Genomic DNA, 17513 nt, shown 5'->3' on the forward strand with positions numbered 1-17513 from the left:
TCTAACTGTCTTCAGCCTCTCTCTCGCCGCCGTAATGTTGCATATCTAGCTGTCTTTTATCGCTATTTTCATGCTAACTGCTCTTCTGATCTTGCTAACTGCATGCCTCCCCTCCTTCCGCGGCCTCGCTGCTCAAGACTTTCTCTCAACCCTATTCTGTCCACCTCTCTAACGCAAGAGTTAACCAGTATTCTCAATCATTTATCCCTTCCTCTGGTAAACTCTGGAACTCCCTGCCTGCTTCTGTATTTCCACCTTCCTATGACTTGAATTCCTTCAAGAGGGAGGTTTCAAGACACTTATTCATCAATTTTTGACCACTGCTTTGACCCTTTTATGGGACTGGCATTTCAGTGGGCATATTTTTTTATTGGATTTTTGTTGTCCTTGGCCAGTGTCCTTCCTACATAAAAAAAAAAGCTTGTATATATGTTATTCCAGCTATTTCACCTAGATGGCATATCTCTCTCTCTCTCTCTCTCTCTCTCTCTCTCTCTCTCTCTCTCTCTCTCTCTCTCTCTCTCTCTCTCTCTCTCTCTCTCTCTCTCTCTCTCTCTCTCTCTCTCATACCTCACGTGTCCCGTAAGACAGTGTATGAATGAAATGCCATTGTCCCTCTCTCTCTCTCTCTCTCTCTTGCCGCCCTCATGCATAACCGCGCGTAATTTGAACTTCGCATTATTTCTTTCAAAGTGATAGTAGTCATACCTGACACTACCCTTGGCTTCTCACATGAATATTTAAACCCCTTGATCAAATCAGTAGCATTGATCTATCGCAGAACACTCATGAGCGAGGTGGGAATAAGGTAGGTCACAAAATTCAATTTCCAGTAAATCTCTAATATATGGGGATTGCCTCTGTGCATTTTGTTATTATTATTATCTATTGACCCGTATTAGTTGTTGGGAAGAGGCCTACATGATTCGCATGGCTAGTGAAGGCTGTGATTAGCGGCAAGAAGCCCCATAAATATTAGCCCCGCGGCCGCCATCACGGAACCACTATTGCCACATCTGTTGTCTTCACGTGCTCTTACTTTTTTTCCCTCTTTCTTATTCATCCTTCACAAATTCTACGGCAACATATTTGACTCATACATAAAATCATGCATTCGTTTTTGCATGTTATATAATAATTAAACTGCTTCACGTAATGCATGGTAAGTTATTCCACGCACCTTTCACTAGAAATAAAAAAAAAAAAAGGAGAGTTTTACCAAATCTACACTAACCCTTTGCCAAACATGACCAAAATGCACATCATGGATTACCGTAGCAAAAAATTACTCTAGCAGCAACCTGAAGAGGAGGTATTGTACTAAATCGTGCCCGGGAAAAATAAAATAGGGGAAAAAACCTGGGAATTGTCCTTATATCGGCTCCTATATCATGGTGCTTTTTTTTCCATGTGTCAATCTTGTGTACTGTTAATAATAATAATAAAAAAAAAACTAATTCCTATTATTCCTATTGACCCCACATGCTGGTAAATGTTGGTTGTGTTGTGTCGCCGCCTTGTGTCCTGTTAATGTATTTTTTAATTATGCATATAATATTCTTCTTATCTTTATTTTTATTTTTATTTTATTTCTACCCAGAAAAGGAGGCGCCTTGGTGAAAGATACTAATTATCTATGGTATCTCGATTTTGCATGTACTGTATTCGTTATAATATTTTTATATATGAATGACAGATGCAAAACCAACATCGCTTAAAAAAATTTGCTTCTGACAGACTTACTTTTACCATGTCATAGCATCTATTGTTAGTGAACTGTTTTTAATGTACTGTATCGTTCACTGCATTTGTTGTGAATAGTGAATAAAAGATAATAACGTGTCTATCCCAGGAAATAAGTTCGAGAGTGTCGCCTTTCAAACGGTACTCGGTCATTTTTTCTTTCTCTTTCTTTTCTTTTCCCTTATTAACAAAAAAAAAAATGTATTCTTCTTTTTGTCTCCTCAATATATTAGTTTCCAAATAGTTATAACCAGCATTAGATGAAGTCGTGGTATAGCCTTTGCAATGGCACCCAATATTTTATCCATCCTATCTATCTGTATATATCCATCCAGGTTTCTATTTTCTTTCTTTCAAAAAAGAAAGAGAGAAAGACAAGAAGACAGTGAGAAAAGAAAGTGAAAATAAGAAAAGAAGTGAGGCGCGGCAAAGGTGTGGGAGGCACAAGAGAAAAAAAAACGGTAAATAAATAAATAAGAAATAAAGAAATACAAGAAAAAAAGGAAAAATTAAAGAAACAAGGACAGTACAGAAGGAAAGAAAGAGAAGGGGAAAAGAAATGAGGGTGCAGGGAGAGATGGCAGGGGTGGCGGCCCAGTGTGGCAACAGTGAGCGGCAGAGGCGAGGACGGTTGTGAGTGGCGGCGGGTACAGGACACCTACCTTTTCCTGCCCCTCATAATCCCCACGGACACCCCACATTGCCACCACACACACAGCACATCGCCGCCATGCCGGGCTAGCACTTGAACCCTTGCTCGGAGACGCGGCAGGCATTAAAAGCGAGAAAAGAGGCTTGTTTACTGCCATGGCGTCAAGGTGCAGTCCTTCCTGAGGCCGCTAGCGAGTGCTGCTTTATTTATTTACCTGTAGTGTGCGTGGGGGCGTGAGCGTGGCGGTGGTGGGCCCTGCCTCACCCCGGGATTATGGTAAGATGGAGGTGGATGTCAGCGAGGTGTTGGCGGCTATCGGGACGCTCTACGATGCTCAGGTCCAAGACAGACAGAAGCATGACCAGGCGTCTCGTTGGCTTGGACAGCTGCAGCGATCGGTGAGTCCTCGGCGGCGTGGGCTGGGGGGTTCAGGAGGCAGCATGGGTGTGGGGGGCTAAGGGCACAGGAGTCCTTATTGGAGTGGGTGTTTTCCTGCATGGGGTCACCGGGTTAGGTTGTAAAGGGTCATTACCTCAGGGGGCATGGGTCAAGGGATTCTGAACTCCGGCAGAGGGATTTAGGGGAGGAATGTGGCATGGGGGTGTTTCTGTGTGGGGTATGTGGGGTGATGGGTACTCATGAAAGGGAGGTGGGAGATGGCAATGTATGGGGTGATGGGTTAGGGTATAGGAAGTGATGGGGTTCTGCGTGGGGTGCATGGGCTAAGGGCTAAGAGAGAGATAGGAGGTAGAGAGAAGGGGAAGAGACAGGGATAGAGAGAGTGAAGGGGTAGAAAGAGATAGACATGTTCCTCTCTCTCTCTCTCTCTCTCTCTCTCTCTCTCTCTCTCTCTCTCTCTCTCTCTCTCTCTCTCTCTCTCTCTCTCTCTCTCTCTCTCTCTCTCTCCAATAATATATGGTGAATTAATACTATAACTTCCATTTCTAGCACAGCACTTCAAAGTTCTTGCTAGGTTAGGTGGTAGGGGTTGCTGCTCCTCACACAGGTGGTTGACCTACACGTGATATCAACCTGTACTCGAGGAAATATGGTAGACCGAGTGTTATGTATTGTGAGAGAGCTGTATAGAGTAGTGTGAGGAGTACCTGCTTAGATTTGTGTATGGGACCCTTCACTGTGTATCGTTATCAAGGGGTTTATTAAAGGCATGTGTTATCTGGGTAAATATTAAGAAGAGGCATGTGGCTGTATTTGCTATTTTTTCATGGGGGCCTCTTCCTACAGTGTTGCGGACCTGGTGGGAAAGTGGGGTTTTCGGTCGGTGAAAGCTTAAATAGAGCCAAATACTGTCTCATCATCAAAAATAAATAGTAAGCTGCCTGTTACTGCTGCGGCTCTGTTTCGTGTTTTCCAGTTTAGTTGGGTTAGGTTTAATCAGGTTAGGGTTAGCTAGGTTAGGTTTAGCTAGGTTTACTTAAGTTTAGCAGCAACAGCAAGATCAAGAACATAGCGGCCGTCACAACAACAAGCCGCAGCAGTAGTAGGCAGCTTCCTATTTATTTTTTGGTGATAAGAGGCGGTGTTTGGCTCTATTTTAGCCTTCCCCACCTGAAGACACCGCTCTCCCACCAGGTCCCCAACACTACATGGAATAGGAGCCGAAAAAAAAAATAGGAAACAGAGTCCCATGCCTCTTAATATTTACCATTGTCAGTATTTAACATATTGAAGCCAAGTGTTTATGCATTGTGAGAGTCATATTGGTATTGCAAGGGTGTGGAGAGTCTCGGAGCTTGACTGCCACGTGTTACATCACTCGGTTCCTTCAGTGAGTGGTTCAAAAGTTATCTACTGGAACCGCTGTTTGATTAGATTAGATTAGGTTGCCTTTAGGATTAAGACGGTTATGGTGCTCATTAATTTCTTAAGGTGTCATTGCAGGTGTTTGCTGTTGTTCTCATCCACCTTAGGCCTAAAATAATCTGTAATAGGTATTTAGTTTAGCCAGTATGTGTTTATTTGTCTGTTACAACTTTGACTTATTCTGCTGTTCTCTCTGATTAATTTGTTTATATCATTGTCATCATCATCATCATCATCATCATCATCATCATGGTCATTATTATCATTGTTATTAGGTGTTTTTCTTTGTCTGCTCCTCGAGACTGTCACTCTCCACTGTGGGCTGATGGGGCTAAGAGTGTGAATGATGTGTGTGCAACAGTGTGGGATTACTGGCCTGGTATATAGATAGCTAGATAGATACATGATTTGCTACTCAGATTTTAATGCCTAGACTTCTGTACCTCAGGGGAGATCCAGGACTAACCTAAACCTTACCTTATGAATCCTGGTTTCATATTTCACATACATTAACACCGTATGTTTTCCCCCCTTCACTTGTACCCTCCACTCCTCCACCCTTCACCTGGACTCACCCCCCTTGTTCTCATCTCAGGTACAAGCTTGGAAAGTGGCTGACCAGCTCCTTCACCTCAAGCACGATGGCAACTCCTGTTTCTTTGCGGCGCAGACTCTCCGCACCAAGATACAGGTAGGTGCAGGAAATTATCCTCCTCCTCTTCCTCATCATCATCTCTCTTTAATTTCTTTTTTCTTTTCTTGTCTTATTTTCCTCATTTTTTTTTTTTTTTTTCTATTTCTTATACTTGTGCGACAGTCTTTCTCTTTCTCTTCTCTCTTCCATGTCTTCTTCCTGATTTCCCTTGTCATACACCTTCACCATCCTTTTTCTTCTCCTCCTGTGTTTATCTCTCCATGTCTTTTCTTCCTTTATATTCTCATACCTCTGTTTGTACCATATACTCTCCTCCTCTGCTGGTGTGATGGTTGTCTAACACTGTCTAACTTCTATTTGTATCACTTTCTCCACTTACTCTTCCTCCTTCATCTGTGTTGGTGTGATGACCATCTAACTCTGTCTAATCTCCCTTCCCCTGCATTCCCTGACAGCTATACTTCGGGGAGCTCCCAGTGGAGGCGCATGCGTCCCTGCGCGCCTCCATGCTGGAACACATGAGTCACATCACAGAGCACACCTACCAGGGCATCGCCACGCAGCTATGTGTGGCACTGGCCGACCTGGCACTCCACATGGCCTCCTGGAGTGACCCAATAGGTAGGTATTGGTGTGTGTGTGTGTAAGAGGGGCACTGGTCAAGGCCAACAAAAAGAGCGAAAAAAAAAAAAGAAAAGAAAGTCAGAAGGGTCATCCAGAATTAGAGGAAGTGTCTTGAAATCTCCCCCATAAAAGAGCTGAAGTCATAGGAAGGAGGAAATACAGAAGCAGGCAGAGAGTTCCAGAATTTACCAGAAAAATGGATGAAAGATTTTTGGTATTCTGTTTTTTAAGTGTTGTAGGTAATTATGTTACATTTAATTTTGTTTAGGTAATTCAGAGTTGTATTTCTTAATGTGTTGGAATAATTTAGATATCAGAGTTTCTTGACAGTTAGTGGAGTTGGCAGGGTTGTATTGTATTGTGTAGTGTAGCAGGTTACTGGCAAGTACTTCTTAAGTGTACTCTTATTGTGTGTGGTGCAGTGATTTGCTTTACCACAATTGAATCAGGTAAATTGATCTATGTAATAAAATTTAATGTAAAGATTAGACAAATTTATGGATGATAGGCAGAAATAGGCATGTTTTTTACAGGGACTGCCATGTGTAGGCCTGATGGCATCTTGCAGCTACCCTGATTTTCTTATATTCTTGCATTAACAACAGCAATTTAGTTAACTGATTTATAGCAACACAGCAACAACAGGACCACACACTTTCATACCCCACAATGAACACCACTAACAGTATTGACAACTCCCACCATTGTGTTACCCACAGGTGACCTCATTACTCAGTTTGGGCCGGAATCCTCCAAGCCCAACTTGGTCCCCTTACTGGAAGTACTCATCGCCCTGCCGGAGGAGCTGCACTCACGTCAGCTCCGCCTCGGACTCAACCGACGCAAGCAGCTGGATGAATACTTCCACTCCCAAGTTCCTAACATCACTAAGATCCTGGTGAGTGATTGGTGGCTGTAGTGAGGCAAGAGGCTGACTTAGTTTTGGGTGTTATTCAAGTTATGTTCGAATTGATGAATATTTCCTCTCTCAAGTTCTTGACATTGCTTCCTGGTGAGTGGTGGCTGGTTGTAGTGTGGGAGGAGGGTGACTCAGTGTTTGTCGTTCATTCAGTCAGTTAGTCATTCATTCAAGTTATGTTCAGATTGATAAATGCTTCCATTCTCGGGTTCCTAATGTCACTAAGGCCTTGGTGAGTGATGGTTGGTTGTACTGTGAGAGGAGGCTGACTTAGTGAATGTTATTAATTTAAGAGGTACTTAAATTTCATATCACGGTGTTTCATCTGTGAATTTCCATTGCCACTTGGAGAATAAGACAAGATGGGTTTAGTAGATCCCCAACCCAGCTTCTTCTCCCTTCCTACTGTGTGTTTGCCTCTTTTATATTCTCCCCATCTCTCTCTCTCTCTCTCATCAGTTTTTGTTTTCCTCTGACACCTTGTTGTTCCCTGCAGCATCTGGTGGTTGTAAGTGAAGGCGCCACCAAGGAGAGCACCCACCTGAAGGCTCTCCGCTGCCTTGCCTCTTGGTTCAACATCCACTCGCAGAACTGGGTGCTACTCCTCAACACCTGCCTCGTGGATGACATCCTTACCGTTGTTGGCAATCCGCAGGTGGCCCCCAGGTGTGTATGTGTTGTGTTGGTGTAGTGTGAGTTTGTTGTCCATTTTGTGTCTGTTCTGTCATTCTTTCCCTCGTTCCCTTGTGTGTCTTCTTAAGTGTTTTGGTTCAAGTTTGTTATTTTATTTTTTCTTTATTCCCCTCATACATCTTCATACCTTTTTGCCTTCATACTTTGCTTATTCTTTCTTTAGTTATTTCATGCATCCTTCCACCCCTTTGCTTCACAGTCCCGTAGGTCTTTCCTCACTTCCTTCACATGTCGTGTCATTCATTCTTTCACCAGTTCCTTCACCCCATCTTTTTGTACTACGTCTCCATTATTTTTCTGTTTCATCACACATCCTTCCATCATTTTGCATCATGGACCCATTATTCTTTCATCAGTTCCCTCACATATATTCTTCCTCCTATTTGCACCTCAGGCCCATTGTCATTTCCTTAATTTCTTTGCAAGTCTTTCCTTATATTTGCACCACAGCCCCATTGTTCTTTGTTCATTTCCTTCACAAGTCCTTCCATTCCTTCCCCCATTCCTTCACACCTTCCTCTGCCCTCAGGTTACATGAGATTGCAACAGACTGTGTGTGTTCAGCAATGATCATGCTAGAAGCAGAGAGGATCCAGCCCTTAGCAGAGACCCTGTTTGCTGGAGTGCTGCAGATGGGCAACGCTTACCACCTGGCTGTGGCTCTGGAGGACATCAATGCCATCACCAATTATGCCAGGTAGGATAATAGTACTTATTGCTATCACTGCCTTCTTTACCCAAGCAGATAATGGAGTTAGGTTGAGCTTCAGATACCTGTCTTGAAGGTGAACAGAGGCAGGTGAAGGAAATCTCACCCTAACTTTCCCTTGCTTAAGTAAATCACTAACTGGATGTATTGCACTTACAGGATCTTCTCTGAACTGGGGGAGACACTGGTGGAGGTGATGGTGGAGCAGCCAGGGCAAGGTCTAGGCTCCCTGCAGGTCCTTCATCTCCTCCTCACCTGCATTGGCCATCATGACTGGGAGGTGGGTCTTGGCTCATACACACACACACACACACACACACACACAAGGATAGATGATACATGAGAGATCACCAGAAAAGTTAAGAAAAGGGAATGAATTACTGCTATTATTTATTGGAGACTTGTTAATGAAAAAAACATATTTGTGTGAGCTGTGCCAGTGTGTGCATGAAGTACCGACAATTTAAGGCTAAGATTGGTGCAGATTGGTGGCCATTGAGTGTTCTAGTACAGTGTTTGCTTGCATTGCTTTCACTTGGACAAAATTAGGCTATTATTGATTTTCCTTTGCCCTTTTTCTAACTCTGTATGTAGTGTTTTGTATCTGCATTTTTTTTATTTATTTATTTTTTTTATTTGATTTTTTTTGTAAATTTGTAAATAAACTACTACTACTACTACTACTACTACTACTGTAACATACATCACAGTGCACACTAATAATTACCCATCCTTGTCTTCTTCAGGTGGCAGAAATCACCTTTAATTTCTGGTACAAGCTATCTGAGGTGCTCTACAAGAAGAACTGTGATAATGTCAATGAGCAGTTTAAGCCTTACGTGGAGAGACTCATAGAGGCGCTCTACCGACACTGCCAGATGGAGCCAGATCATGTAAGTATGCCCCCTTTCACCTCCTGCCTTTGTACTTTGCCTCTGATCTCCCACTGTGTCTCCTCAGTTTTGTTTTATTGTGTTTGGTCATGTTGTTGTCATGTTATGTTTGTTTTTTTAAGTTTTCTCTTGGTAATAATGGTGTATGTTGTGTTTTTGTTGCTTTGTTTTCTCTGTCAAATCTTGGTGACATTAATCTTTTCGTTTTTTACGTTTGTTTGTTTCCTTCAATACTGTCAGATGGATCCAGACTGTGTAAGTTTGCCTTGTTTTTTTTTCGTTTCTGTTCTGCCATTCATTATTGTTTCTTACTTCCCTGACTGCAAAGAATCCATTTGCGCAAGGTAAACTGTTCACGTAGGTATTATGTCTGTTTTTTATTTTATTTATTTATTTATTTTTTTTATTTACTATGCATCAGGGTTGTTCAGTTTAAGTCAAATGAATCCACAAAAGAAAAAGAAAAAAAAACGAGAATAATCTGTAATTTATTAAGATTTAGTAAGTCATTGGAAGGAAAAAAAATCAGATTGTAAATGTTAGTGTGTTATTGTTGAAGAGTTTTGAGGCTTGATCATTTCACTCCTGGTAAATGTGTTATTGTATGATTCTTGAACAGTTTTTTGAGACTTCACCATCTTACCACTAGTAATTTTTTTTTTTTTTTTTTTTTTTTTTTTTTTTTTTACTCTTAGGGTGTAGTGTGGAGGTGCACAACTGTCCATTTCAACTGGGGGCTGTTTGGGCTAAGTGTGTGTGTGTGTGTGTGTGTGTGCATTACCTTATCTGGGCCATCCTGTGTGTGATTGCCAGCCTTGTATTTAGATAAGTAGATATTGTTGAACAGTTAAGAGGCTTTATAATCTTAACCTCACACCCGCTGCACAGGACACCATCTTGGCGCAGCAGGACGACTTCTATGAGTTCCGGGAGCGTGTGCAGGAGCTGATCAAGGATGTTGTGTTCATCTGTGGCTCCAAGCTATGTTTCCAGCAGATGGCACATGTTCTCCAGGCGCCAGATGTGGCAAAGAACTGGAACCTTATGGAGGCAGCTCTCTTCATCATGCAGAGTGTGGCCAAGAACCTCATACCGTAAGTTTTGTGCCTTGGTTTGAAAATAGCACGTTTGTGAGATGAAATTTGTCACTAGGAGTTGTTGTAATAGCCTAACCATTTAATCTGTAACTGATCAGTAATGTGGCATGATGAAGTTATTCCGATAAACCCACCAGCACCTCCACTTTTGACCAGAGTTGTAGTAATAGTCTTAGTAAATTTATAAACAATCAGAAGTGAGATATTTTGAAGTCATCCCTACAAGCCTTCCACCACCACTATTGACCAAAAGGAGGAGAATATTAGGGGTTGTAGTAATAGGTATATAGAAGTCATACACTACCACAACTACCTTTGCCCGCAGGGAGGAGAATGAGGTGGTGCCGCCCATCCTGGAGGGAGTGCTGAACCAGCCAGAGGATGTGCACCTACAAGTGGCCTTCACCTCTGTTCAGCTGATGGCAGAGCTCAATGAGTGGATCGCCTGCCACCCGAACTTCCTGCCCCACGTGCTGCAGTTCCTCACGCAGCGGCTCCACAACAAGCATCTGGCCACCGTCTCAGCTAAGGTGTGTGGCAGATGACCATGCTGAAACACATCTGCATTGCACCTCCACTACTTTGAAAAGGCTTTAGTTGAATTGACACGGGTTTCTAAAGGTGTTTTTACAGTTCCAGTGACAGATTAACAAGATTTCTGTGTTATTAACAGTAGAAGCACTCTTGAGAACTTGGCTAAACACCTTTATGGCTTTTGAAAGTAGTCATGGTAAAGTGACCTCAGTATCTAAGGGTTTTACAATTCCAGTGACAGGTTAACAAGGTTTCTTTGTTATTAACAGTAGAAACAGTCTCAAGAACCCACCTAATCATATCTTTGGCCTTTGAAAGTACTCAATGTGAAGTGACATGAGTTTCTGAGGGTGCTTTTATGGTTTTAGTGACAGATTAATGAAATTTTTATGTTATTAATAGAAGAAACACTTAAGAACCTGCCTGATGTGCATTGCTAAACCTCCTTCTCCTGCCCTCCCCTTCAGGCCCTGGACGCCATCTGCCAGAGTTGTCGGGACCACATTGAGCAGCACTTTGATGGCCTCATGCAGATCATTGCCTCCCTGGATTCCTTCAGCATCAGCAATGAGGCCGTGGTGGGGCTCCTCAAGGGGGTCGCCTCTATCCTGGGGCGCCTTCCTCGCTCCCGCATCAAGGACGACATGCGGCAACTCTGCCATCTTCAGATCACCAGCCTTGGGAAGCTGATCGAGGTGGGAGACTGTTGATAGAGGATTGTTTACTGTGTATATTTTGTACCAATTCCAGATTCATGGATGGGGATGATAGGTGGAATTAGGTAGGTATGATTCATATAGGGACTGCCACGTGTAGGCTTGATGGCTTCTTACAGCTTTCCTTATTTCTTGTTTTTATGTTCTAATTCCTGGCATTATCAGAGGATGATTTTTATGAGCCCAGTATGTTATTTACTGAGTGTGTTTGTTGTATTTTTACCATTTTTGGGCATTATCAATTGATGAGAACTTCTTACTTTATCAATGCCCTTCTTGATGGTTTGGCCTGAGTCACACAGACATGGTACAAGTTCAGTGAAATGTGTGGAAATGAGGCAGACATCATGAGTGGCAGGCATGCTCAAACTCTTAGCCTCTTCCTAGTTCAGTGTACATTTGTATCTGTTGTGAAGTGAGGGCTGTTGTGCTTCACTGATGCTGGCACTCCATTTGTTGAACACTTACCCTTGCTTGATCTTTCGTCCTGGTGTTCCACTTGGGGATGTAGTGTGGTGGCCTCTGGGAGTGTCCCTTCATACCACAGGCCAATGGGGATGAGAATATGAATGATGTGCATGTGAGTGCGTGGTGCCTTGTCTGGGCCACCAGTTATGGGATTGCTGTCCTGATATAAAGGTAGATAGACAATTCCTAGTTGAGCACTTTCACTAGGGAATACAAAGGATGATCCACTGTTAGTTCACCTTTGTCCTGTTTCTTTTTTCCTTCAGGAGAATGTTCCACCAGAAAAGAACACCAAGAATGATCCAGTGGTGTGGCTGGACCGCCTTGCCGCCATCTTCCGCAACGTGAACCCCACTGTGCAGAATGGGGAGCAGCACCCCTGCCAGGAGGTGGTGATGGAGGTGAGTGGCAGGCTGGAGGTCCCAAAGGCAGCTCTTATTTGTCTGCAGTGAAGTCAGACAGGTTTTTTAAAGATGTATTTTTATGGTTCTAGTGACAGATTAACAAGATTTCTACATTATTAACAGAAGAAACACTTGAAAACATGGCTCATCATCTCAGTGGCCTTTGAAAACAGTTGTGGCGAGAGAGCAAAGTGTTTCTGAATGCGGGCCTAAATCCTCTCTCCACTCTTCCTTGCAGGTGTGGCCCACTCTGTCGCTGACCTTCCAGAAGTACAGCAGTGACCTACGGGTAATGGAGCACTGCTGTCGCTGCTTGCGCTTTGCTGTTCGCTGTGTTCACCAGCAGTCTGCGCCCCTCCTCTCCCCTCTCGTCGAACAGGTACGTCTGGGGCTTCTTGTGCTGGTTTCCTTGGTTGTTGTGACCTTTTTGCTGTTTTTTTTTTTAGGCCCGCTGAGTGCAAGTCCTTAAAGAGGCCAAAAAGAAACAAAATTACAGGATAAGTGTCTTGAACCCAATGATGTTATGAAGTTACTGTGTGTGGATCCAGTATCATATTCTGCGTGATATTATATTGTTACCATCACTGTATTACTGTGGTGTTTTGATATGTATTGGTATTATTGCTTGGTACTGATTTATTACTCTGAAGGATTGTTGTTTATTTGTTACCGATTAGTGTCATTATTACCACGTACTGTCTGCCTTCTTACCGACTCGTGTTGTGTTGTGGGGTGGAAGGTGCAACTGTACTCTCATTTTCCTTCTTTGTCACCAATGTCATGGCCTGGTGCTCGGGCTTCTTATCACTATTCTATTTTCTTTGTAAGTGCTGATGTCATGTTGTGAGTTGTCTAGCAAGGGAGGTCATTGGCACTCTTTTTATTGTTCTCATATTGCCAAGTGGTAGCTGGTTTTACAATTCTGAAAATGCCACATATCATTATTACTGATGTTTTATATGCAGCTACCTACTTCCTTCTCTTCCACGTTATACTTTGTTAATTCTATATCAGTCTTCCCAGCTCCTCATTTACCTCCAGTGCTTATCTTGTAACCTGTCCTTTCCATGTATTCTTCCCTTGCTAACTGTTCCTCCTCCCTGTGGCGCAGATTGTGGGGCTGTACGTCTCCCATGGACACAGCTGCTTCTTGTACCTGGGTAGCATTTTGGTGGATGAGTATGCCAGCGAGGCAGGCTGTGTCGGAGGCCTGCTAGCTATGTTGGAGGCCTTCACACAGCCCACCTTCAACCTGCTCACACAGCCCAATGGCTTCCGCGACCACCCTGACACTGTGGATGACTGGTTTAGGCTGTGTGCCAGGTAGGTGGTAGTCACTGGACTGTTGGTGTAGCAGGAGAAATGGGTGGGTGATAGTTGGTTTTGTGGCAGGAGGAAAGGGAGAAACAAGTCTGTCTGTGTACTAGATTGACATTCCCCACTAAGGAAGTACCAGAGACAAAGCAGTAGTAGGGATGGTAATAGAAAGAATGTAATCTCTTCTTGAGCTTAAAAGGATATAAGTGTGGAATAGCTTTGAAGAATTATCTCATGGGAAGTTGGGAAGTATATTGTCATAAAATGTTATAAAGTGTTGTATTGAGGTTATATTTATTAATGTTCTGTCTTAGAAACAAGCAGAGGTGATACATAGTGTAAGCTTATTAGTCTAATGTTCTGCTCAGGTTTTACAGTGGCTCAGAAAACATTCCCTGGTGATGGTATTGGTTGTGTGAATTGTAAGGTTCTCTCAAGCTTAGAATACTTAATAATTTGTGAGGTTCTATATCATATCTATATGCTGTTTCTTATTCTGATCAGTAACTGCTGGACAAGCAACCCTTTTGGTGAAATAATTGTGAAGTGAATGTGTTTCAGTTAAAATGTTGAAGCTATCATGGAGTGCTGGGCTGCATGAATTGTTCCAGTGTATTGAGGAATGATTGGTGTTATCTCCCCCGGTCCAGGTTCCTGCAGAGAGCACCGGTGCCCTTCCTGCAGTGCTCAGCTGTCAACACCATCCTGGAATGTGGTATTCAAGCCTGCATGCTGGATCATAAGGTAGGGTCTTCTCATTCCCTCACCCTTGCCTGTTGTGTGTGTGTGTGTGTGTGTGTGTGTGTTGGGGCAAGTTGTGTAGAGGTAAGTACCATCTATAGTATTGTTGTTACGTAAGCTAAGTGGTGATAATGGTGGTGGCAGTTTGTTATTCCTTTGTAACTGTCATCCTTGGCTTGTGCTGTGTACTGTGTCATTCTCTCCCAAGTTTTGATTAATCAAGACTTTAATTTTCCTCTTGTGGCATTTTTTTAGCCATGGTCCGTTTTTTTTTTATTAAATATTGCGTTTTTGTCCTCTCAACGTCTAAAGGACTGGAGTATTCATTGTTTTTCACACCTGTTCACAGAGGTTTGTACACACACACACTGCACCACCAGACCACCGCACGCCTTCCATCCTTTATTCATGAGTTACTTCCCGTGGTCAGCTGCCGGCTCCACCAACTCGTCACCCCTGGACCCCACTCACCACCACCACCTCCACCACCACCACCACCACCACCACCACCTCCTCCTCCTCCACCACCACCACTCCCCTCGCTTCATCATCACCTCTCCTCCCCACCCCGCACACAGGAGGCCAACTCGGCGGTGCTCAAGTTCTTCCAAGATCTCATCGAAGCCGGGAGGAAACGCGAGGACCGTCCTGACTTCGAAACCCGGAGGACTCTGGTGACGGAGATCTTCAAAACTCACGGAGAGAACCTGGTAGGGAACCTTGTGACGGCTGCCGTGTTCATCCTCCCTCAGTACATGCACCATGATGTTGCCGAAACTTTCTTCCAGGTAAGGTGGCATGTAAGGTACTGTTTGTTTTCCTCTATCCCCTTTCCTTGTGTCCAGTCAGGTGTTTGTTCCTCCTGTATTTGTCATTGCCACTGCTCCAAGTTTGTCAACACTGGAGATAACTTCTACCATAACACTTTTGCCATCACAGTGGAGCAAAAGTTTGTCTGAAGTTTATGATCTGGTTAGGCTTTTGTTCCAGTTGTTTTTCTCTTCCTTTTATCTTGTTAGATTTTTATTGGAACCTTTTTTTTTCTCTTGACAGATTATGCAATGCAATGTCCAAAGTTGTGTGTGGCTGTTTTCCCATGTATCTCTCTCTTCTCCTATCTTGGTAGATTTTTCTTGTAACTCTCTTTTCTTGTCTCAGATTATGCAATACGACCGTCCAAAGTTCTGTGTGTGGCTGGAGGCAAAGCTGAAGGTGCTTCCAACCAAGAATGCCGGCGGGGTGGAGGCTGTTAGTGCTACTGAGCTGGCTGAATTCCACAAAGCTGTGACGCAGGCCGAACGCACTAAAGAAATCACCCGCGCCCTTGTTGATTTCTCTAGGTTTTTCAGCTGACACGACAGGCCAGCTAGGTGAGGCCGCCGCCCCGGGAGCTGACCACTTGCAGCAAGGACAACAGAGGTGTGGCGTGATGTGAGTGCATCATGCCATGCCCCTGGGCAGCCCGTGACCTGCCTGTCCTGCTGGCCTGGGGTGGTGCGCCATGGGCCGTCTCATTGTCTGTGATTCTCCCATTAGAGAATCTTGAAGTGACAGCTATTAAAATCTGCTCTATTTTTAACTTCTGGGAATTTCCAAGCTCCTGGGATAGTTGTCAATCAAATTTTCCGTCTTTTCTCCCCTGGTGGGATGATTGCAATGCCTGCCTCAGTCGCTCACCACGTCTCCACACCTTCACGTCGTAGAAATCAAATTTTTACCTTGATATGTGATTGGTATTCATTTTGCCTTTTTTTTTTTTTTTTTTTTCCGTTGAATTTATTGCTTTTTATTAACTGTGAACTAAGTTTTCTTAGTTATGTTTCTTTGTGAAGCTCTACAATAATCACTCAAAATTTTACAATTTTGTTAGGCTGTGAGTGTGGGAGGCTTGAGGTCTGTGAGTCCCTGCGGAAGTAAACACCTCATCTTGCTAGACTTTCTGGGGCACTGGTCAGGGTGCAGAGTAATTTTGAGAGTAAACGTTTTAGCTACTCAACTTGCAAGTATAAATGTTGCACTGGACAGACTTGTATAAATTGTAGATTGTGTTTTATATTTTTATTCTGCATGTGGCCAGGAGTCATGACCCACGTAGAGGTTCCTGCTGAGTCCCTCTGCTGGTCCCTGCTTCCCTCTTGTGATAGTGAGGTTGCTGCTGCCACGGCTCTCCCAGTTGTCAACACTGGAGATAACTTCTATCATAAGAAATCCCCTTGGCCCTTGGTTAACATTTTTGCCATCACAGTGGAGCAAACATTTGTCTGAAGATGTGTTGATATTACAGTGCGGGTTATTTTCTCCTTGTTAAGAACACTAAGCTGTTTATCTGATATTTTAGTGCTGCAGTCTGCACCACTACCACTTGCCAACAGAATCAGTGAAGTATATTTTAGATTTTTTATTTTGCTTATAATGGACATTTGATGAGTAATTATTGTTTCCTATAACTATCTCCTTTCTTTAGAGTCATAGCATGGACAATAACTGACATTTATTGATTGATTGATGCCAAATATAATGGCATGTTTTTGATGGATAAAGTAAAAGTCATTAAAATTTTGTCATACGATGTTGCTATGTATTAAATAATTGCTGTTCAGTATTTTTCGTCCTCGTCAGTTATTCTGAAAATAAGACTATAAATAATAATTTTGTGTTTGTATCAAACTTGGATGTAATCACATCTTATATATTAACAAATGGAATTCCTCAGGCAAAGTGTTGAAAACATCGGATCATCCCTTGACCTCTGTGGGTTACATGTTACACAGTATCCATTTTCCCATAAATTACTGGATGATGCTTCTAGTCCAAGCTTACTCTTCTCCCCTCCAGTCACTCCTCACCAGCCAGCTGTTGTGTGGCCAGCAGTCAGGATGCTGTACTGTGTTCTGTTGTCTTGAGGCACCATTTCACAGGTGAATCTCAGACATGACACCTTTCACACACTCAAGAAGTTGCATTTAGACTTTTTTATTATTATTATTATTATGATGATGATGATGATGATGATGATGATGATGATGGTTTTCCAAATTATATGTCTCCTGAATGTGTGAAACTTGCCATGTCAAGGGGAAAGTACTTTTTGACTGGGCCTTTTACCCTGTTAAGTTAACACCATGCCCTAACCAGTGGAGAAAACTAATCTGTAAAGAAGTGCACATGTAAGTAGGTCAGTGTGGTGAGGTCAAGGCCTCAGCTTGCAAGGCAGTCCCCTGCTCAAGATGGAAGTGGTTGGCACAGCAGTGAGATGTGAGGGAGAGGACCTGGACAGAGGAGATTTTTTTATTTCCACTCCTCCATCTCTCCACCCCAACTCCATACCGCCAAGGTCATTCCCCACCCGTATGTGGCTGGCATATTTGTTTTGTTAAGATAAATACAGTCATAATTACTTTGTATTATATGGATTATTATTTGACCTGAACAAGCAAGGGAAATGCAGTGCTCTGTTTCAAAATAGATGATGATCTACAGGTAAGAAATTTGTCCATTTATGTACCTATGTGGCTGTTGTGATG

General features: G+C 43.1%; 1 protein-coding gene across 3 annotated transcripts; it reads left to right on the plus strand.

Annotated features, from left to right (window-relative positions):
- Positions 1-2337: 2337 nt before the first annotated feature.
- Positions 2338-17396, plus strand: LOC135115462 (transportin-3-like). 3 transcript variants are annotated; one of them, XR_010275997.1, is made up of 17 exons: positions 2338-2793; positions 4815-4910; positions 5330-5495; positions 6218-6396; positions 6914-7083; positions 7640-7807; positions 7979-8099; positions 8566-8712; positions 9601-9806; positions 10135-10339; positions 10811-11038; positions 11794-11928; positions 12170-12310; positions 13043-13254; positions 13899-13992; positions 14420-14777; positions 15148-17396. XR_010275997.1 is itself a non-coding variant. In XM_064032283.1 (17 exons), the coding sequence occupies exons 1-17, from the start codon at positions 2677-2679 to the stop codon at positions 15340-15342; spliced, it is 2790 nt and encodes a 929-aa protein (XP_063888353.1). In that variant the 5' UTR covers positions 2338-2676; the 3' UTR covers positions 15343-17396. The 3 variants fall into 3 exon arrangements, 1 of the variants encoding a protein (XP_063888353.1); XR_010275998.1 differs by having other exon boundaries at positions 14339-14777; positions 15148-16638; XM_064032283.1 differs by having other exon boundaries at positions 14568-14777.
- The last annotated feature ends 117 nt before the right edge of the window (positions 17397-17513 follow it).

The sequence above is a fragment of the Scylla paramamosain genome, chromosome 29, assembly GCF_035594125.1.
Source record: "Scylla paramamosain isolate STU-SP2022 chromosome 29, ASM3559412v1, whole genome shotgun sequence".
In the NCBI taxonomy this organism is placed as follows: domain Eukaryota; kingdom Metazoa; phylum Arthropoda; class Malacostraca; order Decapoda; family Portunidae; genus Scylla; species Scylla paramamosain.